The sequence below is a fragment of the Hemitrygon akajei genome, chromosome 31 (assembly GCF_048418815.1).
Source record: "Hemitrygon akajei chromosome 31, sHemAka1.3, whole genome shotgun sequence".
In the NCBI taxonomy this organism is placed as follows: domain Eukaryota; kingdom Metazoa; phylum Chordata; class Chondrichthyes; order Myliobatiformes; family Dasyatidae; genus Hemitrygon; species Hemitrygon akajei.
The window spans coordinates 38,495,009-38,512,029 of record NC_133154.1 but is presented as its reverse complement, the minus strand read 5'-3'; the positions used below and the strand labels follow the sequence as shown (position 1 = coordinate 38,512,029).

Here is a 17,021-nt window from a genome sequence, read left to right as displayed (position 1 = left end):
GGGAAGAAGCTATTCCTGAATCACTGAGTGTGTGCCTTCAGGCTCCTGTACCTCCTACCTGATGGTAACAGTGAGAAAAGTGCATGCCCTGGGTGCTAGAGGTCCTTAATAATGGACACCACCTTTCTGAGGCTGCTATTTTCTAAATGGAGAGAAAATAGAAAAAACTGGGGCACTAAAGGAGTTGGGAGTCTTTGTGTATGATTCCCTAAAGGTTAATTTGCAGGTTGAGTCTGTGGCAAATGCAATGTTACCATTCATTTCAAGAGGACGAGAATATAAAAACCAGGATGTAATGCTGAGAGTTTATAAAGCTCTGGTGAGGTCTCGCTTGAAATATTGTGAGCAGTTTTATGCCCCTTATCTTAGAAAGGATGTGCTGAAACTGGAGCAGGTTCAAAGGAGGTTCATGAAAATGATTCCAGGATTGAATGGCTTGTCATATGAGGAGCATTTGATGGCTCTGAGCCTGTATTCACTGGAATTCAGAAGAATGAAGGGTGACCTCATTGGAACGTATCGCATGGTGAAAGGCCTTGGTAGAGTGGATGTGGAGAGAGTGTTTCCTGTGGTGGGAGAGTTCAAGACCAGAGGGGACTGCCTTAATAGAGGGGTGTCCCTTTAGGACAGAGATGAGGAGGAATTTCCTAAGCCAGAGAGTGGTGAGTCTGGAATTCTTTGCCACGGGCAGCTGCCGAGGCCAAGCCTGTATGTACATTTAAGGCAGAGGTTGATAGATTCTTGATTGGTCATGGCATGAAGGGATACGAAGAGAAGGCAGAAGATTGAGGCTGAGGAAAAGTGGATCAGCCGTGATGAAATAGTAGAGCAGTCTCGATGGGTCAAACTGCCTAATTCTGCTCCAATATCTTATGGTCTTATTACGGCCACACAGAGTAACATCATAAAAACAGTATTCAAAATCTGATTTATTATCACTGACATAAGACATGAAATTTGTTGTTTTACGTCGGTATAGTGCACAGACATAAAATTACTCTAAACTACAAAATGCTGCAAAGATGATGGGTGTTGAGGTAACACAGCAGTGAGTGGGACTCTTACTCTTCGCAGCACTCCAAGGTTTGGAGTTCAATTCCGATTCTATCCATAAGGAGTTTGTACATTCTCATGGAAAACTACATGGGTTTTCTCCCACGGTCCAAAGACTTGCGTACCAGTTAGTAGGTTTATTGGCTGTTGTAGATTGCCCTGTGATTAGGCTAGGGTTAAATGGGTGGGTTGCTTGGCGGTGAGGGCTTGTTGGTCCAGAAGGGTCTGTTTCGTGCTAAATATATATTTTTAAATTAACGGTTGAGGTAGTGTTCATGAGTTCAGGGGCCATTCAGAAAGCTGATGGTGGAGGGGTAGGAGCCGATCCAAATCGTTGAGTGTGGGTCCTTAGTCACAAGAAAACAATAAATGAACATAAATTAGGGACGATGTTCTCTTTAACAAGAAGGAACACAATTAAAACAAAAAAACAATCCTGTGGCCTTTATTCCATCATTTGGATTTTTGGGTGTGGGGTTGTATGAGGGGGGGGAGGATTTTGTTGGGGTCAGTTTGAAAGCTGCAGCTATTAGATCTGTGATCAGTTTAATCTCACTGTAAACTCTGCCTTGTGTTGTTCAGGACTGGAGTCAGGATTCTGCACCCTTCCCAGATGGTCCAGGCTGGAGAAACCCAAGGATACATCATCCAAGGTGGAGCCAGCAAAGCCTCTGGAAGATCTGGACATGGCTGACTTGGAGTTGCCTCGCACGGACTCCCTGCTGTCCTTCAGCCTGGATCTGGGGCCTTCGCTGATGAGCGAAGTGCTGGCTGTCATGGAGCCCGAAGGCCAGGTAGAGAAGGAATCTCCGCACGTCCCGGAGAACGGGGCAAAGCTAGTGAAGTTCCACCTGGATGGACCTCTTGACCAGCGGAATGGCACAGGCCACCACAGCAACTCCGCCGATTCACCTGGAGATGACAGGCAGGCCTTTCGCAGAGGGCCTTCACCCGGTGGGTCGCGGAGGTGGTATGAGCAAGTGACCAGGCGGGATGAGCTGGAGGATGTCAAGGTGGGGAAACTGCCCCCGCGGCACTTCGAGGCCCTGAATGGCAAGGGAGGCAACGCCAGAGAGGCATGGGATGCCCCCCTTTCTCCCAGCAAAACTACCCGTGCTCAAGATGGTAGTCCGCTGCTGGGTCGCTGGTCTGTCTCCACCGGTTTGCGCTGCGGGAGTCATCCTGATGATGAGGGCACCCCCAGCACACGGGCAAGCTGGAGGCCGTCGAGGCCACGAGTCCCTGCAGATGGAGAGGAGGCCGAGCCCAGGCACTGCCAGCATCGGTGGGAGAGCCAGCTGCTCCCCGCTGAGGGTGCAGGCTTCAACCCCCTGAAGGCCGAGGCCTTCGCCTTCGCCGACGAGGATGAGGAAATCCGGGTATAGTCCAGGACCTCAGATTCTCCACTAGTTGATTACCAGATCTTGTCTTCAAGGAAAATCCACCAAAAAAAAACTGCGGGTGCTGGAAATCTGAAACAAAAAAGAGACAGGAAGCATTCAGTATGTCGGCAAGCACTTGTGGAGAGAGAAACAGCCAACATTTCAAGTCCAGCACCCGTCATCAGAACTGGTGTCTTTCTAGGGTTATCTTAAAGGATTTTTTTTTAAATTACTGCCTTTATTGGTAATACATTGAAGCCACTTTTAAGATCATTTCCCAAAGAGATGAACGAGGCAGGAATGTTTTCTGTGGTAAGTGTGTCACCAAGGAACGTGCTTCCAGTTCTTGGTCTCAGTGGAGTTTGGAGGGACTGGCTGTTGTCTGAGGTCATTCACGGTGTCTCGGGCTCGGGGAGGGAACAGGTGGGTGTTGTCTGAGGTTATTCATGGTGTCTCGGGCTCGGGGGGGAACAGGTGGGTGTTGTCTGAGGTTATTCACGGTGTCTCGGGCTCGGGGGGGGGGAACAGGTGGGTGTTGTCTGAGGTTATTCACGGCGTCTCGGGCTCAGGGGGGGAAACAGGTGGGTGTTGTCTGAGGTCATTCACGGTGTCTCGGGCTCGGGGGGGGGAACAGATGGGTGTTGTCTGAGGTCATTCACGGTGTCTCGGGCTCGGGGGGGGAACAGATGGGTGTTGTCTGAGGTTATTCACGGTGTCTCGGGCTCGGGGGGGAACAGGTGGGTGTTGTCTGAGGTTATTCACGGTGTCTCGGGCTCGGGGGGGAACAGGTGGGTGTTGTCTGAGGTTATTCACGGTGTCTCGGGCTCGGGGGGGGGTGGAACAGGTGGCTGTTACTCTTGGTAGCTTTGTTAACATTGGTGGGCGGGTGGGTGTGGGGTGTTGGGAAGAGGGCAGAGTTGACCCCTCCCATGGTCACATGAAAGCCTCCTGTATCCGGAAACTTTGGATTTAAAGATTAAGTATTAAAGAATAACTTTATTTGTTACACGTACATGGAAACATACAGTGGAATGTGTTGTTTGGATCAATGGTCGACGCAGTCCTGGATACGTGCTGCGGGCAGCCCGCAAACATCGCCACACTTCCGGCACCAGCAGAGCATGCCCGCTGTTTACTAACTCAAACCGGAGCACCCGGAGGAAACCCACAGGAAACAGGGAGAACATACAAACTCCTTACAGAGAGCGATGAGAATTGGACTGCGATCGCTGACACCGTAAAGCGTTATGCTTACCACTACACTGAGGTGCCTCCCAGCCCCAGGTTTGACCCGGTGTCTGCTGATTTCCTGGGTTCCAGTGAACTCCTGCAGTCTGTACGCCAAAGACCTATTCACTGACTCTTGACAAAAATAAATTTACAAAAAAAAAAGATGTGGAAACTCGGAAATTAAAACAAACTGTTTGAAATGCTCAGCAGGCTGGGCAGTGTCTGTGGGGAGGGGGGCTGGGAGAAGGAAGATGAAGCATCTCCAACTTGAAACATGAGCACTGTTTCTCTTTATGTGGATGCTGCCACTTTTCAAACCGTCCCTCTTGTCTCTCGACTGGGTATGCACCATTTAGACCCTGAGGCCTAGTTCACTTTGGAACATCCGAACAAAGACAGCTGTGGAAACATTACAGAGAAAGTGAAGCTACATTTTAAATACATGAAACCAACAAGAGGAAAATCCTTGTGACTGAGAGGTTAGACCAAACAGTTAGGATCATAGTTTACAGATTAGCTCTGTTTGTCACCTGAACCTGCAGTGAAGTCAGCCATTTTGAGTCAAGGATATACTGGGGACAGCCTGAAAGTCAGAGCATGCCCACAGGTCACTAACCCCCAACCTGCACGTCTTTCGAAGGTGGCAGGGAACTGGATCACCCACGTGATCACAGGGAGAATGCACAACTTTAGAGGAATTGAACCCCAATTATACAGCTAGTACTGTAAATCATTACTCTAACCCATACACTAACTGGCACTGCAAGTCATTGCTGCAACCCCTGCACTAACTGGCATCATGCCATTACCCCAAGCCCTACAGTACTGAGCTGGCAATAGCACTCCATCCGTAACCTCACTGGTTGTGCTTCCTGCCCTCACTCGCAGCAGCATTGTCCCCAGTTCCAGCCTTGCCAATCCCGGAGAGGCGCTGCTGGTGTAGGTGCTGCAAGTGGGGACAGAAAGACCAGTGAGTCAGAGAGATGCACGCTCTGTGGAGAGGAGAGGGCTCATTCAGATCTGATGAAATGGCAATGCACTCAATTGTAAATGAAAATTTGAAGGGAAAAGATGAGCTTTATTTGTCACGTGTACATTGAAACGTACGGTGAAATGCATCAAATCAAATCAGCGAGGATTGTCTTGGGCAGCCCACAAGTGTCACCATGCTTTCAGCAGCAACATAGCATGCCCACAACTCACTAACCCTAACCCTAACCCCTAACCCTAACCCTAACCCTAACGCTTTCAGCAGCAACATAGCATGCCCACAACTCACTAACCCTAACCCTAACCCTAACCCTAACCCTAACCCTAACCCTAACCCTAACCCTAACCCTAACCCTAACCCTAACCCCTAACCCTAACCCTAACCCTAACCCTAACCCTAACCCTAACCCTAACCCTAACCCTAACCCTAACCCTAACCCTAACCCTAACCCTAACCCTAACCCTAACCCTAACCCTAACCCTAACCCTAACCCTAACCCTAACCCTAACCCTAACCCTAACCCTAACCCTAACCCTAACCCTAACCCTAACCCTAACCCTAACCCTAACCCTAACCCTAACCCTAACCCTAACCCTAACCCTAACCCTAACCCTAACCCTAACCCTAACCCTAACCCTAACCCTAACCCTAAACCTAAACCTAAACCTAAACCCTAACCCTAACCCTAACCCTAACCCTAACCCTAACCCTAACCCTAACCCTAACCCTAACCCTAACCCTAACCCTAACCCTAACCCTAAACCCTAAACCCTAAACCCTAAACCCTAAACCCTAACCCTAACCCTAACCCTAACCCTAACCCTAACCCTAACCCTAACCCTAACCCTAACCCTAACCCTAACCCTAACCCTAACCCTAACCCTAACCCTAACCCTAACCCTAACCCTAACCCTAACCCTAACCCTAACCCTAACCCTAACCCTAACCCTAACGCTTTCAGCAGCAACATAGCATGCCCACAACTCACTAACCCTAACCCTAACGCTTTCAGCAGCAACATAGCATGCCCACAACTCACTAACCCTAACCCTAACCCTAACCCTAACACTAACGCTTTCAGAGGCAACATAACATGCCCACAACTCACCCGTACGCAGTCACAAGATGAACATAAAAACTTACAGACAGCAGCATGTAGTAAACTCCCATCTTACAGCTATCTGCTGAAAAATGTGCTAACTGCTATGCTGCCTGTTCAAAAAACACATGAATACTTAACAAGAAACACTCAAGTAGGTCAGGTAGCATCTGTGCAGAGAGAAAGAGATTTAAGGTTTTGAAATAGACACCATTTGGATCCAGTATAGCTGACTGCTCTCCGATCTGAAACCTCAACTGCTTCTCTCTCCACAGATGCTGCCTGGCCTGCTGAGTGTTTTCCTGCTTTCCTTTATAACCATATAACAATTACAGCACAGAAACAGGCCATCTCGGCCCTTCTAGTCTGTGCCGAACGCTTACTCTCGCCTAGTCCCACCGACCTGCACTCAGCCCATAACCCTCCATTCCTTTCCTGTCCATATACCTATACAATTCTTTTTAGCATTTGCTGCAGTTTTTAAATTTAAATTGCTCATGCTCTTCTATGTCTTTGCATTTCTGTAGCAAAGGGGATAGGTTGTCATTCTTTGTAACTTTTCATCAGCATAACTACCTCAGCTGGATCTGCCAGTTAACATCCATCCAAGAGGAAATGTTCAACCTTGGATCCCAGCTGGCTGTTGCTTTGAAGCAGGGCTGCAATTTTGGCAACCATACTAAGGCAATTAAAGTGTTGTTCCACCGGCATTGAACCCTCTAGTTTTAATCTTGTACATGTATAGAGTTGCCCACTGCATGCTTGCATGCACAGAGTGGCAAAAAGTTAGAACAGAAGCTTCAGTGTTTGCCCTCAAGTGGCCAAAACCAGCAACTACACTGTGACAGCTGACATAGGAAAAGTGAATGGGAACAATTTACAATTAGAATCTGGCTTATTATCACTGACATGTTGCTTTGTGGCAGCAGTACGGTGCCAAGCATACAACGAGAATATTAAAAATAGGATGTGCAAAAGGAGAACAGAATATTGAGGCTGTGTTCATGGACCATTCCGAAATTTTGACACAAATCCACCCAAGCTTTAAGCCTTGGGAAGCACAGGAATTGTAAGCTGCACGCTAGAATTTTAAATGTTTTGGAAGTTACATGTGAAGGTCGAGATGAAATGGAACTAACTCCAAGCCAACACTTGAAGTTGTTTCTCACACGTCTTGTAACTTTTTCTGTGATTGTAAACAATCTGCTGGGATCTCCTGTTGGGATCTCTTTTACCAATCATCTTGTCTGACTTTGTCTTTCTCTACACCAGTCAATTCTGAGAGCAGAATGTTGTCTGAATGCCTCTTACCCCTTCCCTTGGCCCTCGCCCTCCCCGGCTCCCCCACTCGGTGCCTGCCCTCCCTCTCCTGACACAGTGTGTCAGGACTGATGTTATCTCTGTCCTCTCTTCTGCCAGGTGTTGCCCACATTGTGACTCTCGCCCACGGCTTTCTCCTACCAAAAGAATCCTTTTTATCTGCTTTTTTGTATCACTGCCAGAGCACTTCACGTTACAACAACTGTTGTTATCGCCAAGTGTTTTTTATTTTCCTTCTTTTCAAAACAGTCTGTACTTTTCAATCCAGACACCTCGCCCGCCTTGTGCACTAATGTGTTTGAACAAAATAGCAGGACTTGACTGAGGAAAACAAAGATGTGAAATGCTGAAAAACTGGGTAGGAAAAGGAAAGAGAGATGGCTCTACGAGCAGCTGAAAGGAGTGAGGGATGGTGTCTAGTGATTGTCCCCTGTTGCATTCGGGACAACAAACTGCAGGAGGAACTGCCTGCTTTCGGGTAGAGACCCTTCATCTGGACAAGAGCAAGTAGAGAGGCGATTGCAGGTATAAAGAGATGGAGGGAGGGGTGGGCTAAGCACTGGTAGGTGGGTCCGTCTTCCTAAAAACAACTTCTGGCATCCGTCAACAACAGACATTTCACACGGAGGCTTTGTTCCGGGGGTGGGCAATAACTGTTGATCTTGGCAATAAAGTTCAAAGTAAATTTATTGTCAAAGTCCAAATATGTCACCACATACTATCCTGAGATTCAATTTATTGAAATACAGCGCAATGTACCCCCTTACAGCTGTTTGAGTCGCACCGCCCAGTAACTCCCAATTTAACTCTAACCTAATCCGTTTGCAAGCACCAATTAACTTACCAACCCATTAGGGCTTTGATTGTGGGACAAAACGGGGAGAAGGTGCAAACTCCTTACAGACAGCAGCAGGGATTGAACCCGGGTCGCTGGTGCTGTAAAGTGTTGTACCATGGTGTTGAGACAGAAGGGCTGGTTACCAAAGCTGTATCTCTAAATGAATTAATGTTCTTGCAGGATTCACAGTAAGTAGAAAGAAATAATAGAATCCATGAAAATCTGCACACAAAGACGGACAATGTACAGAAGACAAGAAAGAGAAAAAAACAAAATAGTGATAATAAACAAGTAAATAACTAATAATTAGAGCATGAGTTGTCAAGACCTTGATGGCCCATCAGTTCAGTGAAGATACCCCAGCTTGATGGCTGAAGAATTGTTCCTGAACATGGAGATGTGGAACCTAAGGCTCAGTTCCACCATCCTGATGGCAGCCAGTGAGAAGTGGGTTTGGCCTGGATAGTGGGGTGTCTCTGAATGCTGCTTTCCTGCCACAGTGCTCCTTATAGATGGTAGAGAGGACTTTACCTGTGATGGACGGGGCTGTACCCACATCCCATGGAAGAATTTAAGGAAGCTTCTTCTAATCTAACCCCAACTGCAGAAAATAAACAATCAATTTAATCCCAGTGTTGAGCTGTCCACCATGTGGATTCCAAACTTCCTACACCACCCATTTTGTTCCTGAGAATGGGAAAAGTACAGGCTGTCATTTATTGCAGTGTTTACGGGAGCTTTCTGTGTAAACTGGCAGCACCACACAAAATGCTGGAGGAATTCAGCAGGTCAGGCAAAAACTACGGGGATGGAGTGGGGGGGGGGGGGGTAAAATGTCAATGTTTCAGGCTGAGACCCTTCATCTGGATTGGAAGGGAAGGGGGAAGGGAAAGAGTGCAAGCTGGCAGATGGGTGAGGAGGGGGTTTGGAGCAAGAAGCTGGAAGGTGATGGGTAGAAGAAGGAAAGGACGGAAGAAGAAGGAATCTGGTAGGAGGAAGGGATGTAGGAGCAGAAACCAGCGGCAGGTGAGGCGAAGAGAAGAGGTGGTGGGGGGGGGGGGGAGAACCAAAATGGGGATTTGCTGCCTCATTTCAACATTGGAAATGCAAGTAATCTCTCAGTGGTGATGAAATGCTTTGGGATATATTGGGAACACGGAAGGTCCTGTTAAAGCAGAAGTCCGGAGATCCAAACAGATTCTGCTCACTGACAGTGCTCCCAGTTTCCTACACTTGGTAACTGTCCCTCCATTCCTTACTCTCCCAATGATGCAAGCATCTAAGACCATTGCTGTAGATCTACAGAACTGACAGTCTTTGCTACCAAATGCCTCCTAAATTATACTATTTTTAACCTGTACTTGTTTAAAAGTCATTTCCATCTTTGGAAATAGATAACTTTGCTTTGAGGAGTAATCTTAATTCACTGACTATTCCTTAAAACTTCTGTAAAGGTGCGCTTGAGATTAACACGGCACTTAAACAACATTTAATCTTTGGGTAGCCATCTTTCCCAAGGGTGCTTCTGAGAAAAAAAGATGAGCTTTGTTTATCTCTCGTACATCGAAACGTGCAGTCAATTGAGTTGTGTGCATCAGTGGCGAAGGATGTGCTGTGTCGTCAGGCCTCCGACATCAACATAGCAAACTCGCAATTTGCTAATCGTAACCCGCACATCTTTGGGAGGGAACACGACCACCAAAGCAGCCGCAGGGCGAGGGTGTAAAATCCTTACGGACAACCCGTGTTGCTGGTGCTGTAAAGGTGCTATGCTTAAATTGTCATATGTATAAGGTACAGGTTAAAAAACTGAAAGATTAAAGTGACTCTTTCGTTAAATTCTATGTGGTTAGCATTCAATACCAGCCAGAATTTTTTTCAGTGAATGAATATAATCCTTTTCCTGCATTTAGGTCTCTGGTGGGTGGGTAGGATTTTCTGTTTTTATTAGTCAAATGGAAAGGAAACGTCTGTGTCGTGTGCACACAGGTTTTGTGGTGGGTTTGGAACTAGTCTAGTGAGGAAGACTGTGAGATCCATGCCCAGTGTGTTTCTGCTGGAACAGGCAGATAGGACAGATGAGGGAGAAGCTTTTGAAGGGGCTTAGTACGGGCACATTTCTCAAGTTACAGGGATAGACTTGGAAGAAACAAGGGCTAAACACTAAATACATCCATGGTAGGACTGACTTTGGTCTTCTTGGATGGGAACAGTGAAATAGACATGGTCTGTTTTAAGATGATCTATATTACACCTTTCATTTGAAAACGCAGTGTCGAAAACACGAGATCCAAAATCTACATGGAAAGCCATTAATGGTGACATGTTAATGACTGGATAATTGGCTTTGTAGTTGGATTATTGAGTGAGGGTGGGGGGATGAAGGCTTACCTACGAAACAAGAGGCATGGGATACGTTCAGCTCATGTCCCCCTAACCCCCACCCCTCTGTGTGCTGATCCAACATTGTACCTGCCTCAAAGTTAATGGTTTTCAATGCAGAATCAGTATTGTGTGACTTTTACCACTCTGGTATTGGTTTTGTTTTCATGGCCACGCGTACCCTGCTGTGCAAAGCTGGCTGGAATCGGCATTACAAGTCGTTAAGATGATGAGGACGATGTTTGTCACCGAGCACATTTATTTTATTTAGAGATACAGTGCGGAATAGGCCCTCCTGGTCCTTCGAGCCTCGCTGTCAGTAACCCACAGATCAAACTCTAGCCTAATCACAATGGAAACTTTCAATAACCAATTAACCCTCTAACCGGTGTGTCTTTGGACTGTGGGAGAAAACCCACATGTTCTACGGTGAGGATGTACAAACTCCTTACAGAGGACACTTGGATTGAACTCTGAACTCTGCCCTGTGTTGTAATAGTGTCGTGCTAACCGATACGCTACTGTGACAACACAGAAATTGGGACGTTATGTTGCAGTTATATAAGACATTGGTGAGGCTGGACTTGGAGCACAATGCTATAAGGAAGATGTTACAAAATTCGAAGACCACGGGAAGGATTCACCAGGATGGTGCTTGAATAGAAAATAGTTTTAAAGTTCCAGACGAAGTACAGTGCAGCTAGACAAAGTACAAGCCACACGATGAGATAGACTGGAAAAACAAGAGTCCACCTTTTGGTGTTTGAGAGGCTCAATCAAGAGTTTAATAACAGTCGGATAGAAGCTGTCTTGAGTCTGGTGGTACCTATCCTTAAGTTTTTACATCTTCGGGGTGAGGGCGTGTGTTTAAAACTCTTAATTGTGCCCAGCATCTACCTTAACGCATTAAATTGCTCACATCAGAAACAGTGACCGTAAAGCTATCAATTGCTATGATAGCCTTCAGCAATTTGCAAAGGATTTGGAGCTTAGAAAGAAGGAAATGTTTCAATTCTGTACCATACTGGAGAGTACACACCTGGAGTACTGTGTACCGTTTTGGTCCTCTACCCTGATGATTTGTATGGTAGTTCTGGAGGCAGTCTAAAGGAGATTCACCAGGCTGATTCCTGGGAAGAGAGGCTTGTCAGTTTGAGTCTCTTTTCCATGGAGTTTTAAAAATAAGATCTTTTACTGTTCAGTCAGGTCAATGCTCTAAAGGGACATGACAGATGCCGATGATTTCACTGGTGGAAGAATCTCAGATGAGGGGACGACGAGTCAGGAAAACGAATGATTCATTCAAAACCAAGAGTGCAGAGGGTGGTGAACTATCCCAGAGAGCTGTGGAGGAGGCCAGATCATTGGAAGCATTGAGAGAAGAGAATGAATTTTAAAAGATCAGGGAATCGAGAGCTATGGGGAATTGGCGTAGGGAAGGATTTGAGGGTTGGAGTGGATGGATGTCATGATCATATTGATTGAATCTGGAATTCAGGGAGAAAAGAGATGCACACGTCTGGCAGCTTCTGTAGAGGGGAATAGACAGATATGCTTCCTGACCTCCAGCATTTTGTGAGTTTCCCAAACTGTCCAGCACCCTGATGAAGGGTCTCAGCCTGAAGCATCAGCCATTTATTCCTCTCGATAGTTGCTGTCTGACTTACTGAGTGCAACGATTAGCACAGCAGAGATGAGCTTTATTTAGATAGATAAATAGATACTTTATTCATCCCCATGGGGAAATTCAACATTTTTCCAATGTCCCATACACTTATTGTATCAAAAACTAATTACATACAATACTTAACTCAGTATAAATATGATATGCATCTAAAATCACCTTCTCAAAAAAAGCATTAATAAATAGCTTTTAAAAAGTTCTTAAGTAGTTTACTAAAATACATTGAATGGTAACTTAAGCTCACAAGTGACGCCACACTTCCAGTGATAAAGTAACATGGTCACAACTTACTAACCCTAGTCTATATGACATCAAACTGAGTGGAAACTCGTGGTGTTACAGGGAAAACGTACAAACTCCTCACAGAAAGCATCAGGAATTGAACTCCAGTCACTAGCAGCGTAAAGCATTACTCTAACCATGCGACCCCACCAGCATTTTGCCGGATCAAAATTCCTCCAGCACGTATGTGTTCATCTGCAGAATGTCTTGTGTTTCCAGGGATGTGACCTGGCTCCTGCACAATGCTGCCACCATCTGGCAGAAAGGCTGCACGACAGCATATTTGGTCTGTGAAACATAAAGAACCACTGTGTGGACTTGTTTGCTATTTTTAAATCGAGGCGTGACTCTCTGAATTCTTGTGGCATACCATCAGTGCAGAAAAGGGAATGCTGATCAATTTGTGCAGAGCATACCAGAGTTAATGTTTGCTTTAATCCCTTTTGATGCCTGGTGGTTCCCAGCCTCTAACTCAGACCCTGCTTGGTATGTCGGGCTTAGATCCATCAATGTGACATGGGATTTTGTTATACAACGTGCACAGTGTGGAACAACAAAGCAGCCGTGTCCGATGTCACAAAGAAGGGAAGAGATGGGATTAAAGATTCAAATTTACTTAACCCTTGGATATGGAAACATGCAGCCGATTGTGTGATTTGTGTTAACAACCAACACAAATTAAGGATGTGCTGGGGCAGTCTGCAAGTGTTGCTACACATTCCTGCGTCGACATAGCAGAACAACATAAGCAACAACAGCAAATCAAGCCGATTTCCTCACTGCCCCCTCACCCACGCTCCAATTTGTCAGGGTGACTGACACTACAGCTAGGCGTGATCTTGACCAGAAGCCATGGTGGATCGCGGTGTGTCTATGTGGAGCTTCATTCTTTTCATGCTGTGGCCTTCTGTCAGCTGCTCTTGTTTCCTTCCAGTCCCCCAAAACGTGTGGCTAGATTAATCGGCCACTGTAGATTAACACAGAAAGTGCTGCAGGGACTCAGCAGGCCAGGCTCTAGGAAGAAAGTAAACAGTGATCCTGTCAGGACTGAAAAGGAAGAGTGCAGAAGCCAGAGTAAGAGGCGGGGGAAGGAGTACAAGCTGGAAGGTGAAAGGTGGACCGGGGGGGTGGGGGGATGAAGTAAGAAGCTGGGAGGTGATCAGTAGAAAAGGCTGGAGAAGGAGGAGTCTGAGAGGAGGGGAGGGTGGAAAGGGACAGGGGAGGGGTACCAGAGAAAGGTGATGGACAGGTGAGAAGAAGAGACGGATAAGAAGGGAGTCAGAATGGGGAATTGAAAGAGGGAGAAGATGGGAGGAAGTTAGAGAAATCAGTGTTCATGCTGTTAGCTTGGGGGCTACCCAGAAGGAATATGAATGGAATTAAAATGGTTGACCACTGGAAAATCCTGTTTGTGGCAGATGGAGCAAAAGGTAAATTGCCCTGTAGGTTAATGGCCCAAGGGATCAGAGGAGTATTGATGGGCATGTGTAGAGAATCACATGTAGGGAATGAGGAGCGGGGTGATGGGACCGATGAGATTGCACCCCTGGGAGCCAGCATGCACCCAAGTGGTCATGCATTCAGTGGCCACTTTATTAGGTACACCTGCTCGTTAATGCAGATATCTAATCAGACAGCTGTGTGGCAGTAGCTCCATGCATAAAAGCATGCAGACGTGGTCAGAGGTTCAGAACAAATGTCAGAATGAGGACAAAATGGGACCTCGGTGACTCTGACTGTAGAATGATTGTCGGTGCCAGATGGGATGGGTTGAGTATCTCAGAAACTGATGATCTGGGACTTTTATGCACAATCGTTTCCGGAGTTCCTTCGCTTGTTACACCATTGGCATTTAGGGCAGCAACGAAAGTCCTTCACGTTTAGTGATGTTCACAGCTTCCTTTGTCATGGCAGTAGCTTTCAGTTTGCAGAGGACGGTGTGAAAGTGCAAAAAGAAATTCCTTTGAGAAGCAGGTTTACGGGTGAAAACTCGTTCATTATGAGAGGGTCAGAGGAGGATGGCCAGACAGGTTCAAGCTGACAGGAAGGAGACAGTAACTCAATTAACCATGTGCTACAACAGCTTATCTAAATGCACAACACGTCAAACCTTGAAGTGGTTGGGCTACAGCAGCAGAAGACCCTGAACAAACAGAAATACAATCAGTGGCCACTTTAGTAGGAGCAGGAGATTGGCCACTGAGTATCGGTTAAACTCCCTGAGCATTCAGGTAGTGCCATTTGGTGATTCATTGACCATGTGCCATTTGGAGACGTGAGTCTTCTCAATGGGAATTAAAGGGAGACTGTATTGAAACAGGACATTGCAAACTTTTAGTTTACACGAGATTGCTGGAAATCCAGAGCAAAACACAAAAGAAAAACGATGGAGATCAGGCTGCATCCATGTTTCAGGCTGAGACCCTTCATCAGGACTTTAGTTTCCAAGTGCCAAAGGAAACAGAACCATAGAACCATAGAACCATACAGCACAGTACAGGCCCTTCAGCCCTCCATGTTGTGCCGGCCCATATAATCCTTTAAAAAAAGTACTAAACCCACAGTACCCCATAACCCTCTATTTTTCTTTCATCCATGTGCCTGTCCAAGAGGCTCTTAAATACCCCTATTGTTTTAGCCTCCACCACCATCCGTGGCAAGTCATTCCAGGCACTCACAATCCTCTGTGTAAAAAAACTTACCCCTGATGTCTCCCCTAAACTTCCCTCCCTTAATTTTGTACAAATGCCCTCTTGTGTTTGCTACTGGTGCCCTGGGGAACAGGTACTGACTATCCACCCTGTCTATGCCTCTCATAATCTTGTAGACCTCTATCAAGTCCCCTCTCATTCTTCTACGCTCCAAAGAGAAAAGTCCTAGCTCTGCTAACCTTGCTTCATATGACTTGTTCTCCAATCCAGGCAACATCCTGGTAAATCTCCTCTGCACCCTCTCCATAGTTTCCACATCCTTCCTATAATGAGGTGACCAGAATTGAACACAATACTCTAAATGCGGTCTCACCAGAGATTTGTAGAGTTGCAACATGACCTCTCTACTCTTGAACTCAATCCCCCTGTTAATGAAGCCTAGCGTCCCATAGGCCTTCTTAACTACCCTATCAACCTGTGCAACGACCTTGAGGGATGTATGGATTTGAACCCCAAGGTCCCTTTGTTCGTCCACACTCTTAAGTAACTGACCATTAATCCTGTACTCAGTCTTCTGGTTTGTCCTTCCAAAATGCATCACCTCACACTTGTCTGGATTGAACTCCATCTGCCATTTTTCTGCCCAATTCTGCAGCTTGTCTATATCCTCTTGTAACCTTCAACAACCTACAGCTCCATCTACAACTCCTCCAATCTTTGTGTCATCTGCAAACTTACTCACCCATCCTTCTGCCTCTACATCCAGGTCATTTATAAAAATCACAAATAGCAGGGGTCCCAGGACAGATCCAGAAAATTTTGAACATTTAAAGGATTTGCCAGCAAAATTTGTAATAAATCTAGGAGTGCTGGAATGTGCTTCACACACCCTCTAATAGACACCGTTTCCCATCTCTGAGTTTGGCTGCGTAGAGTACTAACTGTTGTGACGGTGATCGAAGTCACCGGAGAGACATGGAAGCTGCTGATATAGAAATCTTTATTCAGCACAACAAGCAGGCATCTTTCTGGAGCTGTTCCCAGGAGAGGCTCACAAACTCACCAAAGGTGCATCACATGTGTATATTGTACCCTGAAGATCAAAGTAACAGTAACTGATACAATGCTATTTTCAATTATTACAATGACACAATTTCCTTAAAATATTTTGGTTTGACAATGCTTCCTTTGAATTTCACATCTACAGTGACAGACACCTCTGAGTGTGCGACCACAATATTCACGCATATCGTCTAAAAGCTTCTAGGGGTAGAAATACCAGACACCCGAAATTAATGTTGTCAACGGCTATCTCTGAGAACACAGTAACTATCGATTGCCATTACCTGTGACATTGTATGGTATATTGTACCAAGTGACAACATCTGTCAGTCACAATGGTACAAATAATTTAGCCATGTCGCCTGTTTTGATACAAACCAATTAACACAACCCCATTGACTTAACGTTTAGCTATTGCATATGCTATCTCTCAGTCTGTCAAGCAGCCTGTGTTTTTAACTTCAATGTGCTGCTTGCAATTTACACAAAGCTGAAGGCTAATTGCAAGCTTCCCGAATTTATTGACATATACAGAACTGAAGGCTGGTAACACACAAAGTCATCAGGCCAGGCTGCATTAATGGAAAAGAGTAAACCGTCGACGTTTCAGATCGAGACCTGTCTTCTCTCTGTTGACTCTCTTTGATCAGCTCAGGCATTCAAAGTGTAAGCCTGGTCCTTTGTGCTCCAATATAACCTCTCTACATTGATTCTATTAGTCTCTTCCTCTACACTTTCAACTTCTGTCATCCCGTGTCCTTCAGCTGCTCCCTTTGCCCTGTGATTAGCACTCTCGTTTCCTTACTCCCCTTTCTGGTGCATCTTTTATTGCTGCCACCTCTGCAGAAAGCTGCACTCCCTCAATCTCGGGTACCTGAGCCTTTCTCTGCCCTCACCTCCTGCTTTGGTAATGCAGATTGCCTCTCCAGTCATGGACCAGAGTAGATCAGTTATCCATACGGACAACTCCGTGTCACATTGCTGGCCCCCTAACACAACCTTTGCATACATCTGCGGGTGACCAGCGCTCGCAATGGAGGCTGCAGT

General features: G+C 46.1%; 1 protein-coding gene across 4 annotated transcripts in view; it reads left to right on the top strand.

Moving 5' to 3' along the window:
• The window catches only part of LOC140719239 (cdc42 effector protein 4-like), a 56,332-nt gene extending 52,889 nt beyond the window's left edge, over positions 1-3,443 (top strand). For 2 of the 4 annotated variants that reach the window (XM_073033701.1, XM_073033704.1), the window contains 2 exons: positions 1,636-2,925; positions 2,980-3,443. In XM_073033701.1, coding sequence (XP_072889802.1) covers positions 1,636-2,438 — 803 coding nt within the window. In that variant the 3' untranslated portion in view covers positions 2,439-2,925; positions 2,980-3,443. Of the gene's footprint in view, positions 1-1,635 lie in introns of all 4 variants that reach the window. The other 2 variants (XM_073033702.1, XM_073033703.1) reach the window with 2 other exon arrangements.
• The last annotated feature ends 13,578 nt before the right edge of the window (positions 3,444-17,021 follow it).